Here is a 21690-nt window from a genome sequence, read left to right as displayed (position 1 = left end):
AAAACTGCAAAAATCAGTGCTCAATTTGCTGCACCTACAACAAACACGCAAGATACACCACCAACACCACACACACTCACCTCTTTCTCCCAGCTCTCTGAGTCTGAGGTGTCCAATCTCGTGCTATCAAGCCATGCAACCACCTGTCCGCTAGATCCCATTCCCTCTCATCTCCTGCAAGCCATTTCTCCTGCAGTCATACCAACACTGACTCACATAATTAACACATCTCTTGACTCTGGTCTATTCCCTACTTCATTTAAGCAGGCTAGGGTAACCCCTCTGCTAAAGAAACCCAACCTGGATCAAACGCTACTTGAAAACTACCGACCGGTATCCCTGCTTCCATTCATGGCCAAGATTTTGGAGAAAGTAGTGTTCAATCAAGTCCTAGACTTTCTTACACAAAACAACCTCATGGACAACAAGCAATCTGGCTTTAGGAAAGGCCACTCAACTGAGACTGCTCTGCTCTCGGTCGTGGAGGACCTCAGACTGGCTAAAGCAGACTCTAAATCATCTGTCCTCATCTTGCTGGATTTATCAGCTGCTTTTGACACTGTAAACCACCAGATCCTGCTATCTACGCTTGAGTCACTGGGCGTCACAGGCACTGTTATTCAATGGTTCAGTTCCTACCTCTCGGACAGGTCATTCAGGGTGTCGTGGAGGGGAGAGGTGTCCAACCTACAGCATCTATACACTGGGGTACCTCAGGGCTCTGTGCTTGGACCACTTCTCTTCTCTATCTACACGGCATCTTTAGGAACAGTCATCCAGAAACATGGTTTTTCCTACCACTGCTATGCTGATGACACCCAGCTATACCTCTCTTTCCACCCTGATGATCCCTCGGTTCCAGCTCGCATTTCAGCCTGCCTGTCAGACATTTCACTCTGGATGAAAGATCATCATCTCCAGCTTAACCTCATGAAAACGGAAATGCTTGAAGTTTCTGCCAACCCGACTCTTCACCATAACTTTTCAATCCAGATGGATGGAGCAACCATCACTGCATCCAAAATGGTAAAAAGCCTTGGAGTTACGATTGATGACCAACTGAACTTCTCTGACCACATTTCTAGAACTGCCCGATCTTGCAGATTCGCACTCTACAACATCAGAAAGGTCCGACCCTTCCTATCTGAACATACAGCTCAACTCATTGTTCAAGCTCTTGTCCTCTCCAAACTGGACTATTGCAACTCTCTGCTAGCCGGGCTACCAGGTAGTTCTATCAAACCTCTTCAGCTGCTTCAGAACGCAGCTGCACGAGTGGTCTTTGATGAACCCAAAAGAGCACATGTCACTCCGCTACTCACCCGTTTGCACTGGCTTCCAGTTGCTGCCCGCATCAAATTCAAAGCTCTGATGTTTGCTTACAAAGTGACCTCTAGCTGTGCTCCTTCGTATCTGCTCTCACTTCTGCAGATATATGTGCCCTCCAGAAACTTGCGTTCTGTGAATGAACGTCGCCTCGTTGTTCCATTCCAAAGAGGGAAGAAATCACTTTCCCGAACTCTCACATTCAATCTGCCCAGTTGGTGGAATGAACTCCCCAACTACATCAGAACAGCCGAGTCACTTGCTGTCTTCAAGAAACGACTAAAAACGCAACTGTTTAGTCTCCACTTTTCCTCCTAATCTGCAATTGCCTCTCTGGCTATACCACTAACTGAGCCCTCTTTCTCTCTCTCTCTCTCTCTTATAAAAAAAAAAAAAAAAAAAAAAAAAAAAAAAAAAAAAAAAAAAAAAAAAATTTCTACTAATGTTTTGCTTCTTAGACTTTTACACGCCTGAAACTTGTCTATAGCGCTTGTTCACTGCTGCTCTTATAGTCGTGTAAATTGCTTCCTTGTCCTCATTTGTAAGTCGCTTTGGATAAAAGCGTCTGCTAAATGACTAAATGTAAATGTAAATGTAAAATGTGCATCTGTTCATGTGTGTGTATGTGTGTGTGTGCGTGCATCTGTTAATATGTGTGTGTGTGTGTCTCACCTTACTGCGGCTCAGTCTGAAGAGGCAGAATACGAGTAGATAGAGGGGATACACCAGCAGACAGCTCACCATCCCGGCCCACAGCGTCTCCACATTCACTGACACCAGATCAGCCACCGGCACCGAGCTGCAGCACACACACACAGTTACAGCACACACACACACGTCTGCAGAAAGCCCCCATATAGTGCTAGAAATTGGGTACAACTTGACCCACAGCAATTTAAAGACAATTTTCTATGAAAAAAGCAAGCACAGGTTGGTGTAAAAACAGAAAGCCTCCACTGAAGCTTCTGCAGAGGCCAGAAAATACAAGGGAAATAAAATAAGAGCAATTACTTACACCTATTATGCTAAGAGGAATAATAATACCCTCTGAGTTAGGGTCAGTTTGAGCCATGTGTGTTACGTTCAAAATCAGCTGCAGTCACAAATAAAAACCTTTCTAGACTTGTTTTATTTGTGAAAATCTAACTGTAGTGATGTGGGATGTTTTAACACATTGCTAGCATGTTTTTAGCACATGGTTAACATGTTTTAGCACATTGCTAAGTTGTTTCTACCTGGTGCTAGCATGATTTAGCACATGACAAGCATAATTTAACATGATATATCCCTGCAGAAAAAACACCATATTTTGGTTAGTTAGATTAACATGTGCATTCTGGTTTAAGATGGTTCTAGCGAGTCCTAAACTGGCCCTGACCAGCATGGAAACATAAATAACCATCTTATCCCAGCACATGACCAGCAAAGAACTGGCAAGAACCAGTTTGATCCAGCAGCCTTATTTCAGCAGGGATAACACAATGGTCACATGAATTAGCATGCTTAGCGTGTTTGTAGTATGACTTAGCACACTGCTTACATGTAACTGTTAACCAGTTTTTGATAGCATGTAGGGTTAACAAGGATTAGCATGTTTATCATGCTTTTAGCAGGATTTAACACTGCTTATGTTTAACCCCATTGCTGTACTGCTAATAAGAGACTCATCTTAACGCATGTTAAAGTCGGCTTGAAAAAGAAGTTAAGTTTGTCCTTTTTATCCTCATATGTAACGTACATCCAATTGGAAAGGTCCTGGAATTAGAAAAATTAAGTGGTGCATGATTTAATCCTTAGCAAACTGATTGGCTTATTACAAGATGCAGGAAAATAAATAGATGTAAGCTGGGCAAAAACGGCGCACACTGATAGCCCCACCCTAAATATCCCAGCCCTAAAGGACTGATAGCCCCACCCTGAATAACTCATAGTCCTTGCCTTAATGACTGATAAGTCTGCCCTACATGACTGATATCCCTGCTCTTAAAGGACTAATAGCCCCACCCTATATTACTGAAAGCCCCGGCCTAAATGTCTGAAAACCCCACCCTAACTTACTGATAGCCTCGCCCTTATTGTCTGAAAGCCTCACCCTAAATTACTGATAGCACCGCCCTTAATGACTGATATCCCGGCCTTAAAGGACTCATAGCTCCACCCTAAATGACTGTTAGCCCCGCCCTAAAGGACTGATAGCTCCACCCTAAATGACTGATAGCCCCGCCCTAAAGGACTGATAGCTCCACCTTAAATAACTGCTAGCTCTCCCCTAGATTACTGATAGTCCCGCCCTGAATGACTGATCTCCCCACCCTAAACAAATGATAGCCCCGCCCTAAATGACTGATAGCCCCGACCTATATTACTGATAGCTCCACCCTAAATTACTGATATCCTTATTCTAAATTACTGATAGCCCCGCCCTATATTACTGATAGTCCTGCCCCTAAATGACTGATAGCCCCGCCCTAAATGACTGATAGCCTTGCCTTTAATTACTGATATCCCCACCCTAAATGACTGATAGCCTTGCTTTAAATGACTGATAGCCCCACCCTATATTACTGATAGTCCCGTCCCCTAAATGACCGATAGCCTCACCTTAAATGACTGATATTCCCGCCTTAAATGACTGATAGCCCCGCCCTAAATGACTGATAGCCCCGCCCTAAATGACTGATATCCCCACCCTAAATGACTGATAGCCCCGCCCTTAATGTCTGAAAGCCCCACCCTAAATTACTGATAGCCCCGCCCTAAATGACTGATATCCCCACCCTAAATGACTGATAGCCCCGCCCTTAGTGACTGATATCCCTGCCTTAAAGGACTGATAGCCCCACCCTACATTACTGATAGTCCCGTGTCCTAAATGACCGATAGCCTCACCTTAAATGACTGATATTCCCGCCTTAAATGACTAATAGCCCCGCCCTAAATGACTGATATCCCGCCCTAAATGACTGATATCCCCACCCTAAATGACTGATAGCCCCGCCCTAAACTACTGATAGCCCCGCCCTAAATGACTGATATCCCACCCTAAATGACTGATAGCCCCGCCCTAAATGACTGATAGCCCCGCCCTAAATGACTGATAGCCTCGCCCTAAAGGACTGATAGCCTCGCCCTAAAGGACTGATATCCGGAAGGACATTACGAGGAGGGAGGGAAGGTTAGGGGTAATTTATATATAGATTATGAGGGCAAATTAATTTTTACAAAATAACAAAGTGCACAGATACTTAACAAGAAAAATAAGAAGAGTGAATTTTGCTATCATGCTGACTTAACTCTAGGAGACAGCAGGTTTTAACAAGTGAGTGAGTGAGTGTGTGTATGTATGAGTGTGTGCGTCACCTGTGTGTGTAGCTGACTGTGCCGTACCACACAGCGGCGGCCAGCATCTGGAGGTGCAGCAGCAGCGAGCAGCAGGTGAGTCTCTGCAGGCGTGTGAAGGGGCTCCGCGAGGGTCTCTCCCACAGAGATAACCACACATGACTCTCACATACGGCTCTCTGCAGCTCCCAGCGCAGCAGCCGCGGCCAGTGACGCAGAAACAGCTCCTCTGCACAACACACACATACACACACACACACACGTGAACATTACACTTCTGCAGACCTTACAGAACACGATGTCAGATCAGCACATGTTAAACATCATAAATATTTTTCTGAATATTCATGACCTCACAGGTCTCGTTCCAGCACCAACCAATCACAATCAGTGTTTTGTCAGAGGGGGCGGGGCTTTACCTGAGGCTTCCACTTCTATCTCTACTCTGCCGTCGGTTTTCTCATTGTCCACCGAGAGCCATTCTTCAACCAGGAAGAAAAAACTGCTGCCCGTCTGCAGGTCCTTCACCAGCACATACTGGAGCAGCCATGCAGGAGACAGACCTGGAGGACAGACAGACAGACAGACTGTTATTTTGCTATGCTTTAAATCTCTTTCACAAGAGCATTCAGTAAGACACACTAAATACTATTTAATGAACAAACCAATATTAAACGGCTTTAAAATGAGCCAAATTATGCTAAAAACAAGCTAACAGTGTGCTAATACATGCTAGCAGAATGCAAAATAATCATGCAAGAAACATGCTAGCATTGAAAAAACATGCTGGCAGTGTGAAAATCATGTTAGAAATACAAGCTAGTAATAAGTTGTAGTAGTAAGGTTGGCAGTATTTGTTAAATTATAATAAGAAAATGTATAAATATGTGGTAAAATATGGTAGCAGTGTGTTAAAATCATACTAGAAACATGCTAGTGGTATATTAAACATGCTGGTAGTGTGCTAAATTATATTAGAAACAAACAATGGGTATAGTATGGAAGCAGAGTGATAATTTATGCTAGAAACATGTAAATAATGTGCAAAATATTGCTAGAAACATGTTAGCAATGAAAAAAACATGCTAGCAGTGTGAAAATCATGTTAGAAATATACGTCAGTAATAAGTTGCAATGTTAGCAGTATGTGTTAAATCATGCTAAAATGTGATAAAAGATGGTAGCAGTGTGTTGAAATCATGCTTGAAACATGCTAGCAGCATATTAAAATATGCTAGTTGTTTGCTAAATCACATTAGAAACATTAACAGTGAGTAAAATATGGCAGCTGTGTGCTTAATCATGCTAGGAATGTGTTAATGTGTAAAATCATACTAGAAACATGTTAGCAATGACAAAACATGCTAGCAGTGTGAAAATCACGTTAGAAAGTTAGTCACTTGCTAAATCATATTAGAAACGTCAACAATGTGTTAGAACATGCTAGCAGTGTGTTAAAATAATACTAGACACATATACATTGGGATGAAATATGGTAGCAGTGTGTTAAATCATGCTAGAAACATGGTAGCAGCATATTAAAACATGCAAATTGTGTACTAAATTAGATTTGAAACCATAACATGGAAACACAGGGCAGCAGTGTGCTAAATCATGATAGAAACATGTTAACAATCATGCTAGAAGCATGTAAAAACAAGCTAGCAGTGTCACCTAAACTATGCTAAAGTGGTAATATATGGTAACATACGTTAGAAAAACAGGCTAACAAATAGCAATATGTTAAAAGGTGTTAGCAGTGTGCTAAATCATGCTAGAAACATTTACATTGTAGTAAAATGTGGTAGCAGTGTGTTAAATCATGCTAGAAACATGCTAGCCGTATATAAAAACATGCTAAATCATATTAAAAAACATTAACAATGGGTAAAATATGGCAGCAGTGTGCTAAATCATACTAGAATGCCAACAATGTGCTAAAAATGCTAGTAGTGTGGTAAAAATCACGCTAGATACATGCTAGCAGCATATTAAATCATGCAAATTGTGTGCTAAATCAGATTAGAAACAATAACATGGTAAAATAGGGTGGCAGTGTGCTAAATCATAGAAACATGTTAACAATGTGCAAAATCATGTTAGAAGCATGTTAGCAGTGTAAAAACATGTAAGCAGTCTCACCTAAACTATTTTAAAGTGATAATATATAATATACATTAGAAAAACATGCTAACAATTAAAAAGTTGAAAGATGTTAGCAGTCATGCTAAATCATGCTAGACATTTACATTGAGGTAACGTATGCTAGCACCATCTTAAATCATGCTAAACATATACTAGCAATGCTAAAATGGAGCTTCATCATTCAAGAAACAACCAAAAAAGACCTGATTGCATAATTTGTGATGCTTCATGGGAGTGGGCGGAGCTAAATGTCTATTTTGGCTCACTGAGGTTCTCTGATTGGTGGAATTTTCTCTACACTATAATGTCGTTTCTTTTTCTGCACAATTTCTGCTATTAAACACAAGTCACACACAAACACTGTTTAAATGTGAACATGAACACACAACTGAATGTGAACATACGGTCTCAACACAATCGATTAACATCCTCAAAGCTCACAACAGGTCTTTTTTTTGAGTTATAATTAAAACTCAGCTCCCCTATGGAGAAAATGAACGGGTTTTTCCCACTGCTACCTTTGTTGTCGTGCCACAGGCGGATCTTGAGCACGCTGCCGAGGCTGGAGTCGCTGGCGATGTGGAAAATGTCCAGGCTGTTGCGAGCGAAGGCGCCCACACTATCCAGATGTCTGTGCCCGCTGCGGCCCTCACTGCCATGAAGACTGATGCCAACGTGAGCCGTGGTTCCTGGAGCACCAATGAACATCAAGATAATGATGAAGATGATCATAGACTGATTTTCAGACTGCAGGAGATCACAATCATGGAGATACTCTTTAATCTGTAACACTTTATAATAACAGTACACGAATAATGATGTGTTAATATGTAAACTAAACATTATGAGTTAGCATGCGCTAATCATCAACTAACTAACTACAACATAAGTCACATGAGTTCATGAGTAAATAACGGCTACCTCAATTACTTGGTAGTACATGACTGTTTGTTAATAAATGTATTAATTACCACATTAGTTTACGCTTAATTTAACCATCACCAACTCATTAACATGTAATTATATCATGACTTTACTTGAAGGGGCACATCATCATTAACTACACATAAACTCCTTATGGACGCCCATTGGAAGCCAAAATGGAAATTGAATTGTGATTAATAAGACACTGACGGCCTGTTGGTAAATAATCTGCTGTAAACAAACCAGCAGGTGCAGTGGGTAGCACGTTCGCCTCACAGCAAGAAGGTCGCTGGTTCGAGCCTCGGCTGGGTCAGTTGGCGCTTCTGTGTGGAGTTTGCATCTTCTCCCAAGCATCATTCGTGGATGTTTCCCAGTGATGGGTTGCTGCTGGAAGGGCATCCGCTGCGTAAAACATGGCTGGATAAGTTGGCGGTTCATTCCGCTGTGGCTACCCTGGATTAATAAAGGGACTAAGCCGAAAAGAAAATGAATGAATGAATGATTTATTTTATTTCAGCTAGTTCCCAAACTTCATTCGTTCATTTTCCTTCGGCTTAGTCCCTTATTTGTCAGGGGTCGCCACAGCGGAATAAACAGCCAACTATTCCAAGGATATGCTTTACACAGTGGATGCCCTTCCAGCCGCAACCCAGTACTGGGAAACACCCATACACACTCACATTGACATACTCATACACTATGGCCAATTTAGTTAATCCAATTCACCTATAGCGCATGTGTTTGGACTGTGGGGGAAACCGGAGCACCTGGAGGAAACCCACGCCAACATGGAGAAAACATGCAAACTCCACACAGAAATGCCAAATGACACAGCTGAGACTCGAACCAGCCTTCTTGCCGTAAGGCCTCAGTGCTAACCACTGAGCCACCGTCCTGCCCTAGCTCCCAAACTTGATGGATGAAAATAACAAGAAATAAAATGTATCTACACATCCAAAATCTATAACTCAAAATGAAAACACATAAATTATACACACAATTAAATGCAAAAAACTAACAAAATGCTAATCATGTGCTAATTTAGGTGCATTATTTAATATAAAGTCAATATAACCAGCAAATGTATTTCCATCTAACTCGTGTTTTCATTCATTCATTTTCTGCAGCAGCTAAAACGAGCTTTAAACTTGTTTTGTGATTAATGTAATGTTGGCATTTCCATCGCTGCTTCCTGATGCAATAGTTGAAAATGCACATTGAAGCAGTATGAAGGAAAGACGCTGTGAATCTGACCTGCTCCGGGACTCCAGCCGGTCTTGAGCTGGATCTCGTACTTGTAGAGTCCATCTTTCCCACAGAGCGGCACAACAGATGCCCGCCTCAGGTCCATCTGATCCAGCTTACGGAGAACAGCTCCAGCCACAGCGTAACACAGCAGAGAAACCACACACACCAGGACCACCACCACACTCCGAGACACTGAACGCTCCTGATAGTATAAATAAATGCAAGATTTTATTAGATATTCATTTGAATCAGTGAGTCATTAACTGCAGACTCTGTCTAAACAGATTATTTGAACCAGTGAATCATTAACTACAGACTCACTCTGACCAGTTCACTTGAATCAATGAGTCATTAACTGGATATTCTGTTTGAACAGGTTATATGAATTAGGGAGTCGTTAACTGGAGACTCTCTCTAAACAGATTATTTGATTTAGTGAGTCATTTAGTGAGTCATTAGGTGCAGACTTTCTCTGAAGAGATCATTTGAATCAATCAGTTGTTAACTGCAGACTTACTCTCAAAAGTTCATTTGAATCAGTGAGTCATTAAACGTGGGCTCCCTTTGAACAGTTCATTGCATCTGTGAGTCGTAACCTAGAGGTAACCTAGATTAATATTTTATTACAACCCTTGTGGACTGTTCAAATTGACTGCCCTTTCATTATGTTGGTGCCTGTTTTAGCCCGATGGACTTCCATTATGATCACATTTTTTTATTACAAAGCCAAAATCACTCACTTACTCAGATGATCCCTTCAGAATGTGTCTGCAGTTAACGACTCACTGATTCAAATTACTCACTTATTCAAACAATCCTTTCAGAGTGAGTGCAGTAAATGACTCACTGATTTAAATGACTCACTTATTCAAATGATCATTTCAGAATGAGTCTGCAGTGAACAACTCATTGATTCAAATGGCTCACTTATTCAAAGGATGCTCTCTGTGAGTCTGCAGTTAACGACTCACTGATTCAAATGACTCATTTAGTCAAATGATCCTTCCAGAGTGAGTCTGCATTTACAGACTCACTGAATCAAATGACTCTCTGATTCAAATGATCTTTTCAGAGTCTGCAGTTAACGACTCACTGATTCAAATGACTCACTCATTTAAATTATCCCTTCAGAATAAGTTTGCAGTTAACGACTTATTGATACGAATGAATCACTTAATCAAATGATCCTTACAGAATAAGTCTGCAATTAATGACTCACTGATTCAAATGAATCACTTATTTAAATTATCGTTTCAGAATGAGTCTGCAGTTAATGACTCACTGATTCAAACAAATCACTTGTTCAAAATGATCCTTTCAGAATGAGTCTGCAGTTAATGACTCACTGATTCAAATGAATCACTTATTTAAATTATCGTTTCAGAATGAGTCTGCAGTTAATGACTCACTGATTCAAACGAATCACTTGTTCAAAATGATCCTTTCAGAATGAGTCTGCAGTTAACAATTCAGAGTTAAATGACTGACTAATTTAAATGACTCACTTATTCAAATAATCCATTCAGAGTGAGTCTGTAGTAAATGACTCACTGATTCAAAAGACCAACTATAAGATATAATTTGGAGGTTATTTTTTGCTTTAATGCTAACCTACGGACAAAAGGATATTGTTTAATGAATCAGTGCTACAGTATCTGAAGAGTTTCTGAAGAGAAAATGTGTTAATTTTTTATGCTGTGAACTGTTGAAAAAGAGATGCTTTCTAAATGCTCACAGGAATGATAAAGGAGACGGCGTCAGGCGGGACGAACAGGCTGGCAGCGAATGCGGTGAGGTGACGGGTGAGGCACACGGCTCGACCCACACTGGTCTCTGGGAGCGGGTCCATGCCATCCGTCCGCCACTGCTTTGCGCTTTCACTGAAGTACTGACACAGAGACGTGAAGACAGCCACTTCCAGATGTAGGAGCTCCGGCTCTGCAGCGCCACAGCCTGACGACACGTTGATGAAGTGATCCTGCGTGGTGTCGTACACACTGATGGAGGAGGACACACAACATAACATCAACACACATTTTATTGTAGGACATTTTCACATTGCTACATTGTAGATCCTACTCCACTACATTTCAGAAAACTGGAGAATCTAGTTAATGACTCATTGATTCAAATAATCTGTTCATAGTGAGTCTGCCCTTAATGACTCACTGATTCAAATGATTCGCTCTGAGCAAGTCTGCAGTTAACAACTCACTGATTCAAGTAAATTCAGAGTGAGTCTGCAGTTAACGGCTCATCAATTCAGATGGTCTGTTCAGCAATGAATGACTCACTGATTCAAGTGATCAAGTCTGCAATTAATGGCTCATTAATTCTGATTATCTGCCTAGAGCAAGTCTACTGTTAATGACTCACTGATTTGGATGATTCTTTCAGAGCGAGTCTGCAGTTAATGACTCACTGATTCAGATTATTTGTTTATAGTAAATCTAAAGTGAATGACTCACTGATTCAGATTATTTGTTCAGAGTGAGGTTGAAGTTAGTGACTCATTGGTTCAGATTATTTTTTCAGAGTGAGGCTGAAGTTAATGACTCACTGATTCAGATTATTTGTTCAGAGCCAATCTACAGTCAGCGACTCTCTGATTCAAAACATCCAGTCAGAGTAAGTCTACAGTTAACGACTCAGATTCAAATAATCCATTCAAAGTGAGTCTGCAGATTCAAATGACTCAGTTATTTAAATGATTTGTTCAAAGTGAGTCTACAGTTAACAACTGCAAAAGCAGAAGTAATTGTCAGAAAATATATTCAGGACATCCCTTACTTCGGAGACAGGAAGAAGGTGTAGTCACGGTGGTCAAGGTCCCGCCCCCTTGTCATGTTGAGTGTGATGCGTTTCCTGTCGGTGCTGTTAAATTCATTGGGCCATTCAGAGGTGTCCAGGTAGGCTGTGATCCACGGGTCCTGTTCCCAAACGTCTGGAGTATCTGAGAAACACATGATGAACGCAAACTGCTGTAAAAAAATTACCTAAATATAAGAACTACTCTAATAAAACAAGTAAAATATGATCATAGATGCATTATCTTGAAATTGTGTTTGTCCCTTTTTCTAAATTTTACACAATTAAAAGCAAAAAAAGAACAAATAATAGTTTACTACCAGACCTCAGAAACAAAATGTTTACTTTGCAATGTAAGTTAATGACTCACTGATTCAAATGATCCATTCAGAGTGAGTCTGCAGTAATAACTCACTGACACTTATGAACTGTTCAAAGTGATTCTGCAGGTAATTACTTACTGATTAAAATGATCCGTTCAGAGACAAACTGCAGTTAACGACTCACTGATACCAAAAAACTGCTCAAAGGGAGCTTGCGGCTAATGACTCATTGATTCAAGTGATTTGTTCAGATCGAGTCTGCAGTTAATGACTCACTGATTCAAATGAACTGTTGAGAGTGAGCCTCCAGATAACGACTCACTGATACAATGAACTGTTCAAAGGGAGTCCACATTTCATGACTCACTGATTCAAATGAACTTTTCAGAGAGAGAGAGTCTGCACCTAATGGCTCACTAAATTACTCATTAAATCAATGGATCTGTTCAGAGAGAGTCTCCAGTTAACGACTCACTTATTCATATAACCAGTTCAGACAGAGTATCCAGTCAATGACTCATTGATTCAAGTGAACTGGTCAGAGTGAATCTGTATTTAATGATTCACTGGTTCAAATAATCTATTCAGACAGAGTCTTGCAGTTAATGACTCTCTGATCCAAATGAACTTTTCACAGCAAGTCTGCAGCTTACGACTCACTAATTTAGATGATCTGTTCAGAGAGAGTCTCCACTTAATGACTGACTGATTGAAATGATTCACTTATTCAAATAATCTGTTCAGAGTTTCCAGTTAATGACTAATTGATTCAATTGAACTGTTCAGAGCAAGTCTGCAGTTACTGACTCACTAATTTATATAACTTGTTCAGAGAGATTCTCCAGTTAATGACTCACTGATTGAAATGAGTCACTGATTCAAATGTTTTGTTCAGAGGGAGTCTCCACTTCATGACTTACTAATTCATATGACTTGTTCAGGTAGAGTCTCCCGTTAATGACTCACTGATTCAAATGATCTGTTCAGAGAGTCTCCACTTAATGACTCACTAATTCAAATAACTTGTTCAGAGAGTCTCCAGTTAATGACTCACTGATTCAAATGATCTGTTCAGAGTCTCCACTTAATGACTTACTAATTCATATAACTTGTTCAGAGAGAGAGAGTCTCCAGTTAATGACTCACTGATTCAAATGATCTGTTCAGAGAGTCTCCACTTAATGACTTACTAATTTATATGACTTGTTCAGGTAGAGTCTCCAGTTAATGACTCACTGATTCAAATTATCTGTTCAGAGTCTCCACTTAATTACTCACTAATTCATATAACTTGTTCAGAGAGTCTCCAGTTAATGACACACTGATTCAGATGATCTGTTCAGAGAGTCTCCACTTAATGACTCATTAATTCATATGACTTGTTCAGGTAGAGTCTCCAGTTAATGACTCACTGATTCAAATGATAAACTGTTTAGAGAGTCTCCACTTAATGACTCACTAAATCATATAACTTGTTCAGAGAGAGTCTCCAGTTAATGACTCACTGATTCAAATGATCTGTTCAGAGCGAGTCTCCACTTAATGACTCACTAAATCATTTAACTTGTTCAGAAAGAGTCTCCAGTTAATGACTCATTGATTCAAATGATCTGTTCAGAGAGTCTCCACTTAATGACTCACTAATTCATATAACTTGTTCAGAGAGAGTCTCCAGTTAATGACTCGTTGATTCAAATGAACAGTTCAGAGCAAGTATGCAGTTAATGACTCACTGATTCAAATGACTCACTTACTAAATTATTGATTCAATCTGCATGAAAGGAAGGCTAATTGAAAACATATTAGCATGGACATGGCCTCAGTGTCTCCCCCTAGTGTTGCTCGTCTTACCGTCGAGTACAGTAAAGTTGAGCTGTACGTAAACTCCGGCTTGTCTGTTGGTGTTTCTGGTGTTCACCCTCACAATGATCGAATCACATCTGCTAATATTCACTGCTCCCGCCGGCGGCAAAACTGCCTCCAATCCGCTAGCGTTATAACTCCCGTTATTCACCGCGACCGTTATGGCCTGGCTCTCGTCCAGATCCGCGATGGGAATCTGTGTGCCGTTCACCGTACGAAACTCCATGGACGCCACCTCAGTGGAAACAGGGTAATTGTCTACGTAGTTGAACGGGAACGGATTGGGCTCCACCTGGAAGAGTAGCTGCACGATTCCGTCGTCGCTATTGGGTGCCAGAGCGCCCCCTGCTGCCCGTCCCAAACTGGAATTGAACGGCCGCGGGATGGAGAAGCCTTGGCATTCGGGTGCGTCGCTCTCGCCGTAGCAGAGGAGGCTCTGTGGGTCTGCGCGTTTGCCGGCGGCTGCGATCTCTGCGCCACGGAGGATCAGCGGCTCCTCGTTCAGGACGCGTCCCAGCATGAGGATCCGCATGAGGACGGAGGACAGCGTGTAGGCTTTAGCGGCCACTCGCAGCGGGTGGTGCTGCAGCTCCTCCTGGAGGAACGGAGGCTGCTGGGAAACGCTGCCGTCCTGATCTTCAGCTTCTGGAGGAGGAGATGAAGCCACCTGACTCACCTGGTGGATCAGATCACCTGCGGGAACACACGCTTAATTACTGCGAGAGAGTGTGAGTGTGTGTGTCTGTGTGTGTGAGAGAGAGTGTGTCTGTGTGGGTGTGTATGAGTGTGTATGTGATAGAGTGTGGGTGTGTCTGTATGTGTTTGAGTGTGTGTGTGTGTGTGTGTGTGTGTGTGTGTGACAGAGTGTGTGTATGAGTGTGTGTGTCTGTGTATGTGTGTGTAAGAGTGTGTATGTGGGTGTGAGTGTGTATTAGTGTGTTTGAAAAAGTGTGCCTGTGTATGCGTGTGTGTGTGTGTGTGTATGAGTGTGTGTGTGTGTTTGTAATAGAGTGTGTATGTGTGTTTATGAGTGTGTGTGTGTCTGTGTATGTGTGTGTAAGAGTGTGTATGTGTGTGAGTGTGTATTAGTGTGTTTGAAAAAGTATGTCTGTATGTGTGTGTGTGTGTGTGTGTGTGTATGTGTGTCTGTGAGAGAGAGTGTTTGTGAATGTATGTGTGTCTGTGTATGTAAGAGTGTGCATGTCTGTATACAGTATGTTTGAGTTTGGGTGTGTGTATGTGTGTGTGTGTGTGTATGTGCATGTTTGAAAAAGTGTTATTGTGTGTGTACTGTATATGAGTGTGTGTATGTGTGAAAGTCTGTGTATAAGTGTGTGTGTGTGTTTGTTTGTGTGTATGAATGTCTATGTATGTGTAAGAGTGTGTATATGTGTGTGTTTGTATGTGTGAGAGAGAGTGTGTGTGAATGAGTGTTTGTTTGTGTGTGTGCCTGCATGTGTTTGAGTGTGTGCATGTGTGTGTGTATATGAGTGCATGTATGAGTGTGTGTATGTGAGATTGTGTGTGTGTGTGCATGTGTGTGTGTGTGTATGAGTGCATGTATTGTATGAGTGTGTGTATGTGAGATTGTGTGTGTGTGTGTGTGTGTGTCATACCCATGATGTTGAGGATGTTGTCCGCTATCTCAGTGGGGGTGACTGTGCCCTGTTTGGTGTCCGTCTGCAGGATCTCCAGCATGGACTCCAGTTTGTCCAGAGTGCTGTTCTGACACTCCTCACACACAAACTCTCGACTCACAGCCTGAAAACACACATACACACACACACTTGAGGAACTCTTCTGCAGGTGTGTTATTGTGTAAATGTGAGGGCTTCACACACTCACTGTGCACTGTGCGAGCGCTGCGGAGGTCTGCTGGATGTCGCTGACCGTGGTGAGGTCCAGTGAGGTCAGAGCTCTGGTGATGTTTCCTCTGATGCTCACTCGATACTGACGCTCCAGTTTAGACACACGCTCACGCCTGCGGGACACACCCTGCTCATACTGACACACACACACAGACAAATGTTTATGTGAACACAGATGTTTCTAGTATACCTAGTAAGAGCTTGATTAGCTGGTACAGGTGTCTACTTTGAGTTGGAGCTAAACTCTGCTCCTCCAGGACCCCTGATCCACAACTGGTTCTGTCTATCTGTGCATCTAGTACAGTGGTCTTCAACCTTTTTATCACCACGGACCGGTCAATTTTACTGTGGACCGGGGGTGGTTCATAGGTTGCTAGGCTACAAGGATGACAAATCATTGCTGTCACTCTGATACAAGTTTTAATTAAGGGAAAAATGACTTAGCACTGCAGTGTTTGGGTGTTTGTGTTTGTCTGAGGTAATTAGGCTACCAATATGTGTATATTCCACACAAGCTAAAGCTGATCAGTCAGTTCTTGTCATGTGACTCGTGGTGCGCTCGCAACATTCGTTCAACTGTGTGCGTCTGGAAGGTGCGAGTGCGTCACGCCGCTTGTACGAGCAAGCCGCGCACCTCCATTGGATATAACGAATTTGCGCAAAGTGAAGTTTCACAAACTAATTTCGAGAGGAGCACGTGATATGATTGACTACAGCTGATCCTCATTGCTAATCATTAGCTAGCCTATCAGATCATTCTAAAACTACTATAAATATCCTGCCTAAACTTCATTCCTTATCTTCGTTTTTGGAAACCCCCCCCATCCTTCCCTTCTCCCTCCTCCTCTTTCATGATCGGGCAACACGGTGGCTCAGCGGTTAGCACTGCTGCCTCGCAGTAAGAAGGCCAGCAGGTTCAAGTTCTAATTGAGCCAGTCGGCACTCCCTGCGTGGAGTTTGCATGTTCTCCCTGTGTTTGCGTGGGTTTTCTCCGGGTCCTCCGGTTTCCTCCCACAGTCTAAAAACATGTACATAAGTGAATCGTGATACAGTCACAAGCACTTAACTAATACATAGCAAAAAGGGGGCACTCGAGAAACACCTGATCTCGTATCCCTCCTAATGCTCATTGACCAGGCGGGAACCTTGGGCTCATCTATTTCCGAGCTCAGGGTTCTCTCCCGGGACAGCATGCCAAACCTGCTATCATAGTCGAGCATTATCTAAGTGTGAGCTCTTGAACTGTAGAAACTCGATATGTGAACAGACCCTAAAAGGCTGCCATCATTTGTAATCTCCAGCAGTTGATCATCTTCTTGCACAGACTTGCTGGATTCACCTGATTGGTGGACAAATGGGTTGCGGATGTATTCCTTGGCAGTTTATACGTCTTTCTCTGGACCTTTCCCTTTTGCATAGAAGCTTTCCAGAGACGTCTGTTTGTAACTCATTTTGCTGCTTGTGGGTTTAATTTCGGCACTTAAGTAGGGATGGCTGATGTGAAACTGACGTTTCGACACAGTGTCGAGATCCTGAAGATTTTGGGTTCGAATCCCGACTTGTACAAATACTCTGAAATCACGATGTTATTTATTTTAATAATGTTACTGTTTTATGGTGAAAGTCTAGATCAGGGATGGGCAAACTCGATCCTGGAGGGCCGGTGTCCCTGCATAGTTTTGCTCCAACCCTAATCAAACACACCTGCTTGTAGCTTTCTAGTGATCTTGAAGACACTAATTAGGGTGTTCAGGTGTGTTTGATTAGTGTTGGAGCAAAACTCTGCAGGGACACCGGCCCTCGAGGATCGAGTTTGCCCATGCCTGGTCTAGATAGTATCCAGCTGCAGATACGCTGTCAATTTAGCATCATTTTTGTAACACTGTAAAACAATAATGAATATTTTACAGTAGTCTGATGGTTGGGTTTAGATTTTGGGTTGACGTTAATAAAATGCAATGGGAAATTTAATGGATAATATAAATTTGTTAACTTCTGGCCCCAACTGTGTCTGATCTAACAACAGCCCTGCTTTATGACCAAAACAAGACATTTTTATTCACAAATACGTTTATACGGATGTCAGACCAATGTTGAAACAAAACAATCCAAGAACAGAGCATTTCAAACTGATATTAATGCATTCAAAATAGCTGTATTAGCCTGGGTTCGAACCCATTTTCACTGCATGGTAGTCAGGAACCCTACCCGCTCCACTAACTCACTTGAAAGTTCAATTCTACAAAGTAGGGTTCAATACCTCAGTTTGCTCTACTGTTCTTTGCTAAAGCTATTCCAGTGCAATAAATAAAAAAATGACCACTAGGTGTCACTTTAGAGTGGGGTTTCGAAACATTTCGAAACTTCGACACATTTGCTTCAACTGTTTCAGTGTTTCATGAAGCCTCGCTTTGCCCACCACTACTCAATTAACAAGCAAGGGAATAGTCATTTTTCAAGATTTTTTATTTTTTTAATGATTTTTTTAATGATTTTTGATTTTTAAAAGATTTTTCAAAATAAAAGATTTTCAAAAAAAAAAAAAATTTAAATAAAAGATTTTCAAAATAAAAGATTTTTTTAAATAAAAGATTTTTCAAAATAAAAGATTTTTTAAATAAAAGATTTTTCAAAATAAAAGATTTTTTAAATAAAAGATTTTTTTAAATAAAAGATTTTTCAAAATAAAAGATTTTTTAAATAAAAGATTTTTCAAAATAAAAGATTTTTTAAATAAAAGATTTTTCAAAATAAAAGATTTTTTAAATAAAAGATTTTTTTAAATAAAAGATTTTTTTAAATAAAAGATTTTTCAAATAAAAGATTTTTCAAAATAAAAGATTTTTTAAATAAAGATTTTTTTAAATAAAAGATTTTTCAAATAAAAGATTTTTTAAATAATTTTTTTTAAATAAAAGATTTTTTCAAAATAAAAGATTTTTTAAATAAAAGATTTTTCAAAATAAAAGATTTTTAAATACAATTTTTTTAAATAAAAGATTTTTCAAAATAAAAGATTTTTTAAATAAAAGATTTTTCAAAATAAAAGATTTTTTAAATAAAAGTTTTTTTTAAATAAAAGATTTTTCAAAATAAAAGATTTTTTAAATAAAAGATTTTTCAAAATAAAAGATTTTTTAAATAAAAGATTTTTCAAAATAAAAGATTTTTTAAATAAAAGATTTTTTTAAATAAAAGATTTTTCAAAATAAAAGATTTTTTAAATAAAAGATTTTTTTAAATAAAAGATTTTTTTAAATAAAAGATTTTTCAAAATAAAAGATTTTTTAAATAAAAGATTTTTTTAAATAAAAGATTTTTCAAAATAAAAGATTTTTTAAATAAATTTTTTTAAATAAAAGATTTTTCAAAATAAAAGATTTTTTAAATAAAAGTTTTTTTTAAATAAAAGATTTTTCAAAATAAAAGATTTTTTAAATAAAAGATTTTTTAAATAAAAGATTTTTTTAAATAAAAGATTTTTCAAAATAAAAGATTTTTTAAATAAAAGATTTTTTAAATAAAAGATTTTTCAAAATAAAAGATTTTTTAAATAAAAGATTTTTTTAAATAAAAGATTTTTTTAAATAAAAGATTTTTCAAATAAAAGATTTTTCAAAATAAAAGATTTTTTAAATAAAAGATTTTTTTAAATAAAAGATTTTTCAAAATAAAAGATTTTTTAAATAATTTTTTTTAAATAAAAGATTTTTCAAAATAAAAGATTTTTTAAATAAAAGATTTTTCAAAATAAAAGATTTTTTAAATAAAAGATTTTTTTAAATAAAAGATTTTTCAAAATAAAAGATTTTTTAAATAAAAGATTTTTTTAAATAAAAGATTTTTTTAAATAAAAGATTTTTCAAAATAAAAGATTTTTTAAATAAAAGATTTTTTTAAATAAAAGATTTTTCAAAATAAAAGATTTTTTAAATAAATTTTTTTTAAATAAAAGATTTTTCAAAATAAAAGATTTTTTAAATAAAAGATTTTTTTAAATAAAAGATTTTTCAAAATAAAAGATTTTTTAAATAAAAGATTTTTTAAATAAAAGATTTTTTTAAATAAAAGATTTTTCAAAATAAAAGATTTTTTAAATAAAAGATTTTTTAAATAAAAGATTTTTCAAAATAAAAGATTTTTTTTTTTTAAATAAAAGATCGTTCAGACTCAGATAATTAATAAAACAAAACTGATTAAATATTTTTCGTGCGGCCCACTACCAATTGAGGACCACTGATCTAGTGTGTGTGTTTAGTGAATACCTCATTGAGGACAGTGATGAGGGCGAGGGACAGCTCTCGGACCCTCTGAGAGTCTCCTTGACGGAGCAGCTCCCGCAGGGTGGAGGCCGTCATATTACTCAGCCAATGAGGAAGAGAGACGAACCCGTCAGGAACCACTGGGAGCACCACCTCCATCGACCTGACACACATACATGCACACACAAAGACAGACACACTCACATTAGCAAGCATTCACAACCAACACTCGTCATGAGCAGTGTAGGGGAGGTTTCTAAAAAATATATATTGCTAATTACATCATTAAAATTGTTTTTAAATGACTTTATAAGAAAAGTTACTCAATAAGTCTTTTAATTACTTCACTCAATACAACTTAAAATCCATATAAATGGCAACACATGTTGACAACAGAAATTAAACTCTTAATTCTAGTCAAACATTCTACACGTTTAATTGTTTTTTAAATAATATTTAATATTATTTTAATGTGAAATAAGGTGCCAATTTAAAAAAAAATGACCCCATATTTCACACACACCAAATATTGACAAATTACTTAATTTATTCTTTCTTAGGCATGTGCCATTGCTGGACAAATCTAACATTCTTTTGTTGAACAAAATGCAAAATATATGATAACAAGAAAGCTATACATACATATTTACATACACTCACCGGCCACTTTATTAGGTACACCTGTCCAACTGCTCGTTAACGCAAATTTCTAATCAGAAACTAAAATTAGACAATAGAAGGTCTGATGAGTATTGATTTCTGCTGCCACATTCGGATGGCAGGGTCAGAATTTGGCATCAACAAGAAAGCTTGGATCCAGTCTGTCTTGTATCAACGGTTCAGGTTGCTGGTGGTGTATTGTTGTGGGGGATGTTTTCTTGGCACACTTTGGAGTATTTTTTGGAGTATTGTTGCTGACCATGTCCATACCTTTATGACCACAGTGTACCCATCTTCTGATGACTACTTCCAACTCGCCATGTCATAAATCGCAAATCATCTCAGACTGGTATTTTGAACATGACAATGAGTACACTGTACTCAAACGGCCTCCACAGTCACCAGAACTCAATAAAATAGAGCACCTTTGGGATGTGGTGGAACGGGAGATTCGCATCATGGATGTGCAGGCGAAAAATCTGCAGCAACTGTGTGATGCTGTCATGTCAATATGGACCAGAATCTCTGAGGAATATTTCCAGTACCTTGTTAAATCTATGCCATGAAGGATTAAGGCAGTTCTGAAGGCAAAAGGGGGGTCCAACCCGGCACTAAGGTGTACCTAATAAAGTGGCAGGTGTGTGTGTGTGTGTGTGTGTGTGTGTGTGTGTGTGTGGTGTGTATATATATATATATATATATATATATATATATATATATATATATATATATATATATATATATACATTAAACATACATACATATATATATATATATATATACATACATATATATATATATATATATATATATATATATATATATATATATATAAACATTATTTCTGCTTCTCTGAATGCACACCTTATTTTCCATTAACAATTTACTCAAACATTTAAGTTTTTTTTCCTAAGCAAGTGCAGT

The 21690-nt window shown here is 38.8% G+C and overlaps 1 protein-coding gene across 1 annotated transcript in view; it reads right to left on the bottom strand.

Moving 5' to 3' along the window:
• LOC130223830 (polycystin-1-like) overlaps positions 1-21690 on the bottom strand; it is a 93990-nt gene that overhangs the window by 43353 nt on the left and 28947 nt on the right. The window contains 11 exon segments of the mRNA XM_056456430.1: positions 1999-2125; positions 4687-4894; positions 5085-5228; positions 7329-7499; positions 8989-9184; positions 10718-10979; positions 11773-11935; positions 13965-14669; positions 15593-15737; positions 15822-15980; positions 20110-20269. Coding sequence (XP_056312405.1) covers positions 1999-2125; positions 4687-4894; positions 5085-5228; positions 7329-7499; positions 8989-9184; positions 10718-10979; positions 11773-11935; positions 13965-14669; positions 15593-15737; positions 15822-15980; positions 20110-20269 — 2440 coding nt within the window.

Source organism: Danio aesculapii, chromosome 1 (assembly GCF_903798145.1).
Source record: "Danio aesculapii chromosome 1, fDanAes4.1, whole genome shotgun sequence".
Lineage (NCBI taxonomy): Eukaryota > Metazoa > Chordata > Actinopteri > Cypriniformes > Danionidae > Danio > Danio aesculapii.
Note: the sequence above shows the minus strand (reverse complement) of the source record. Positions and strands in the feature narration are given on the sequence as shown.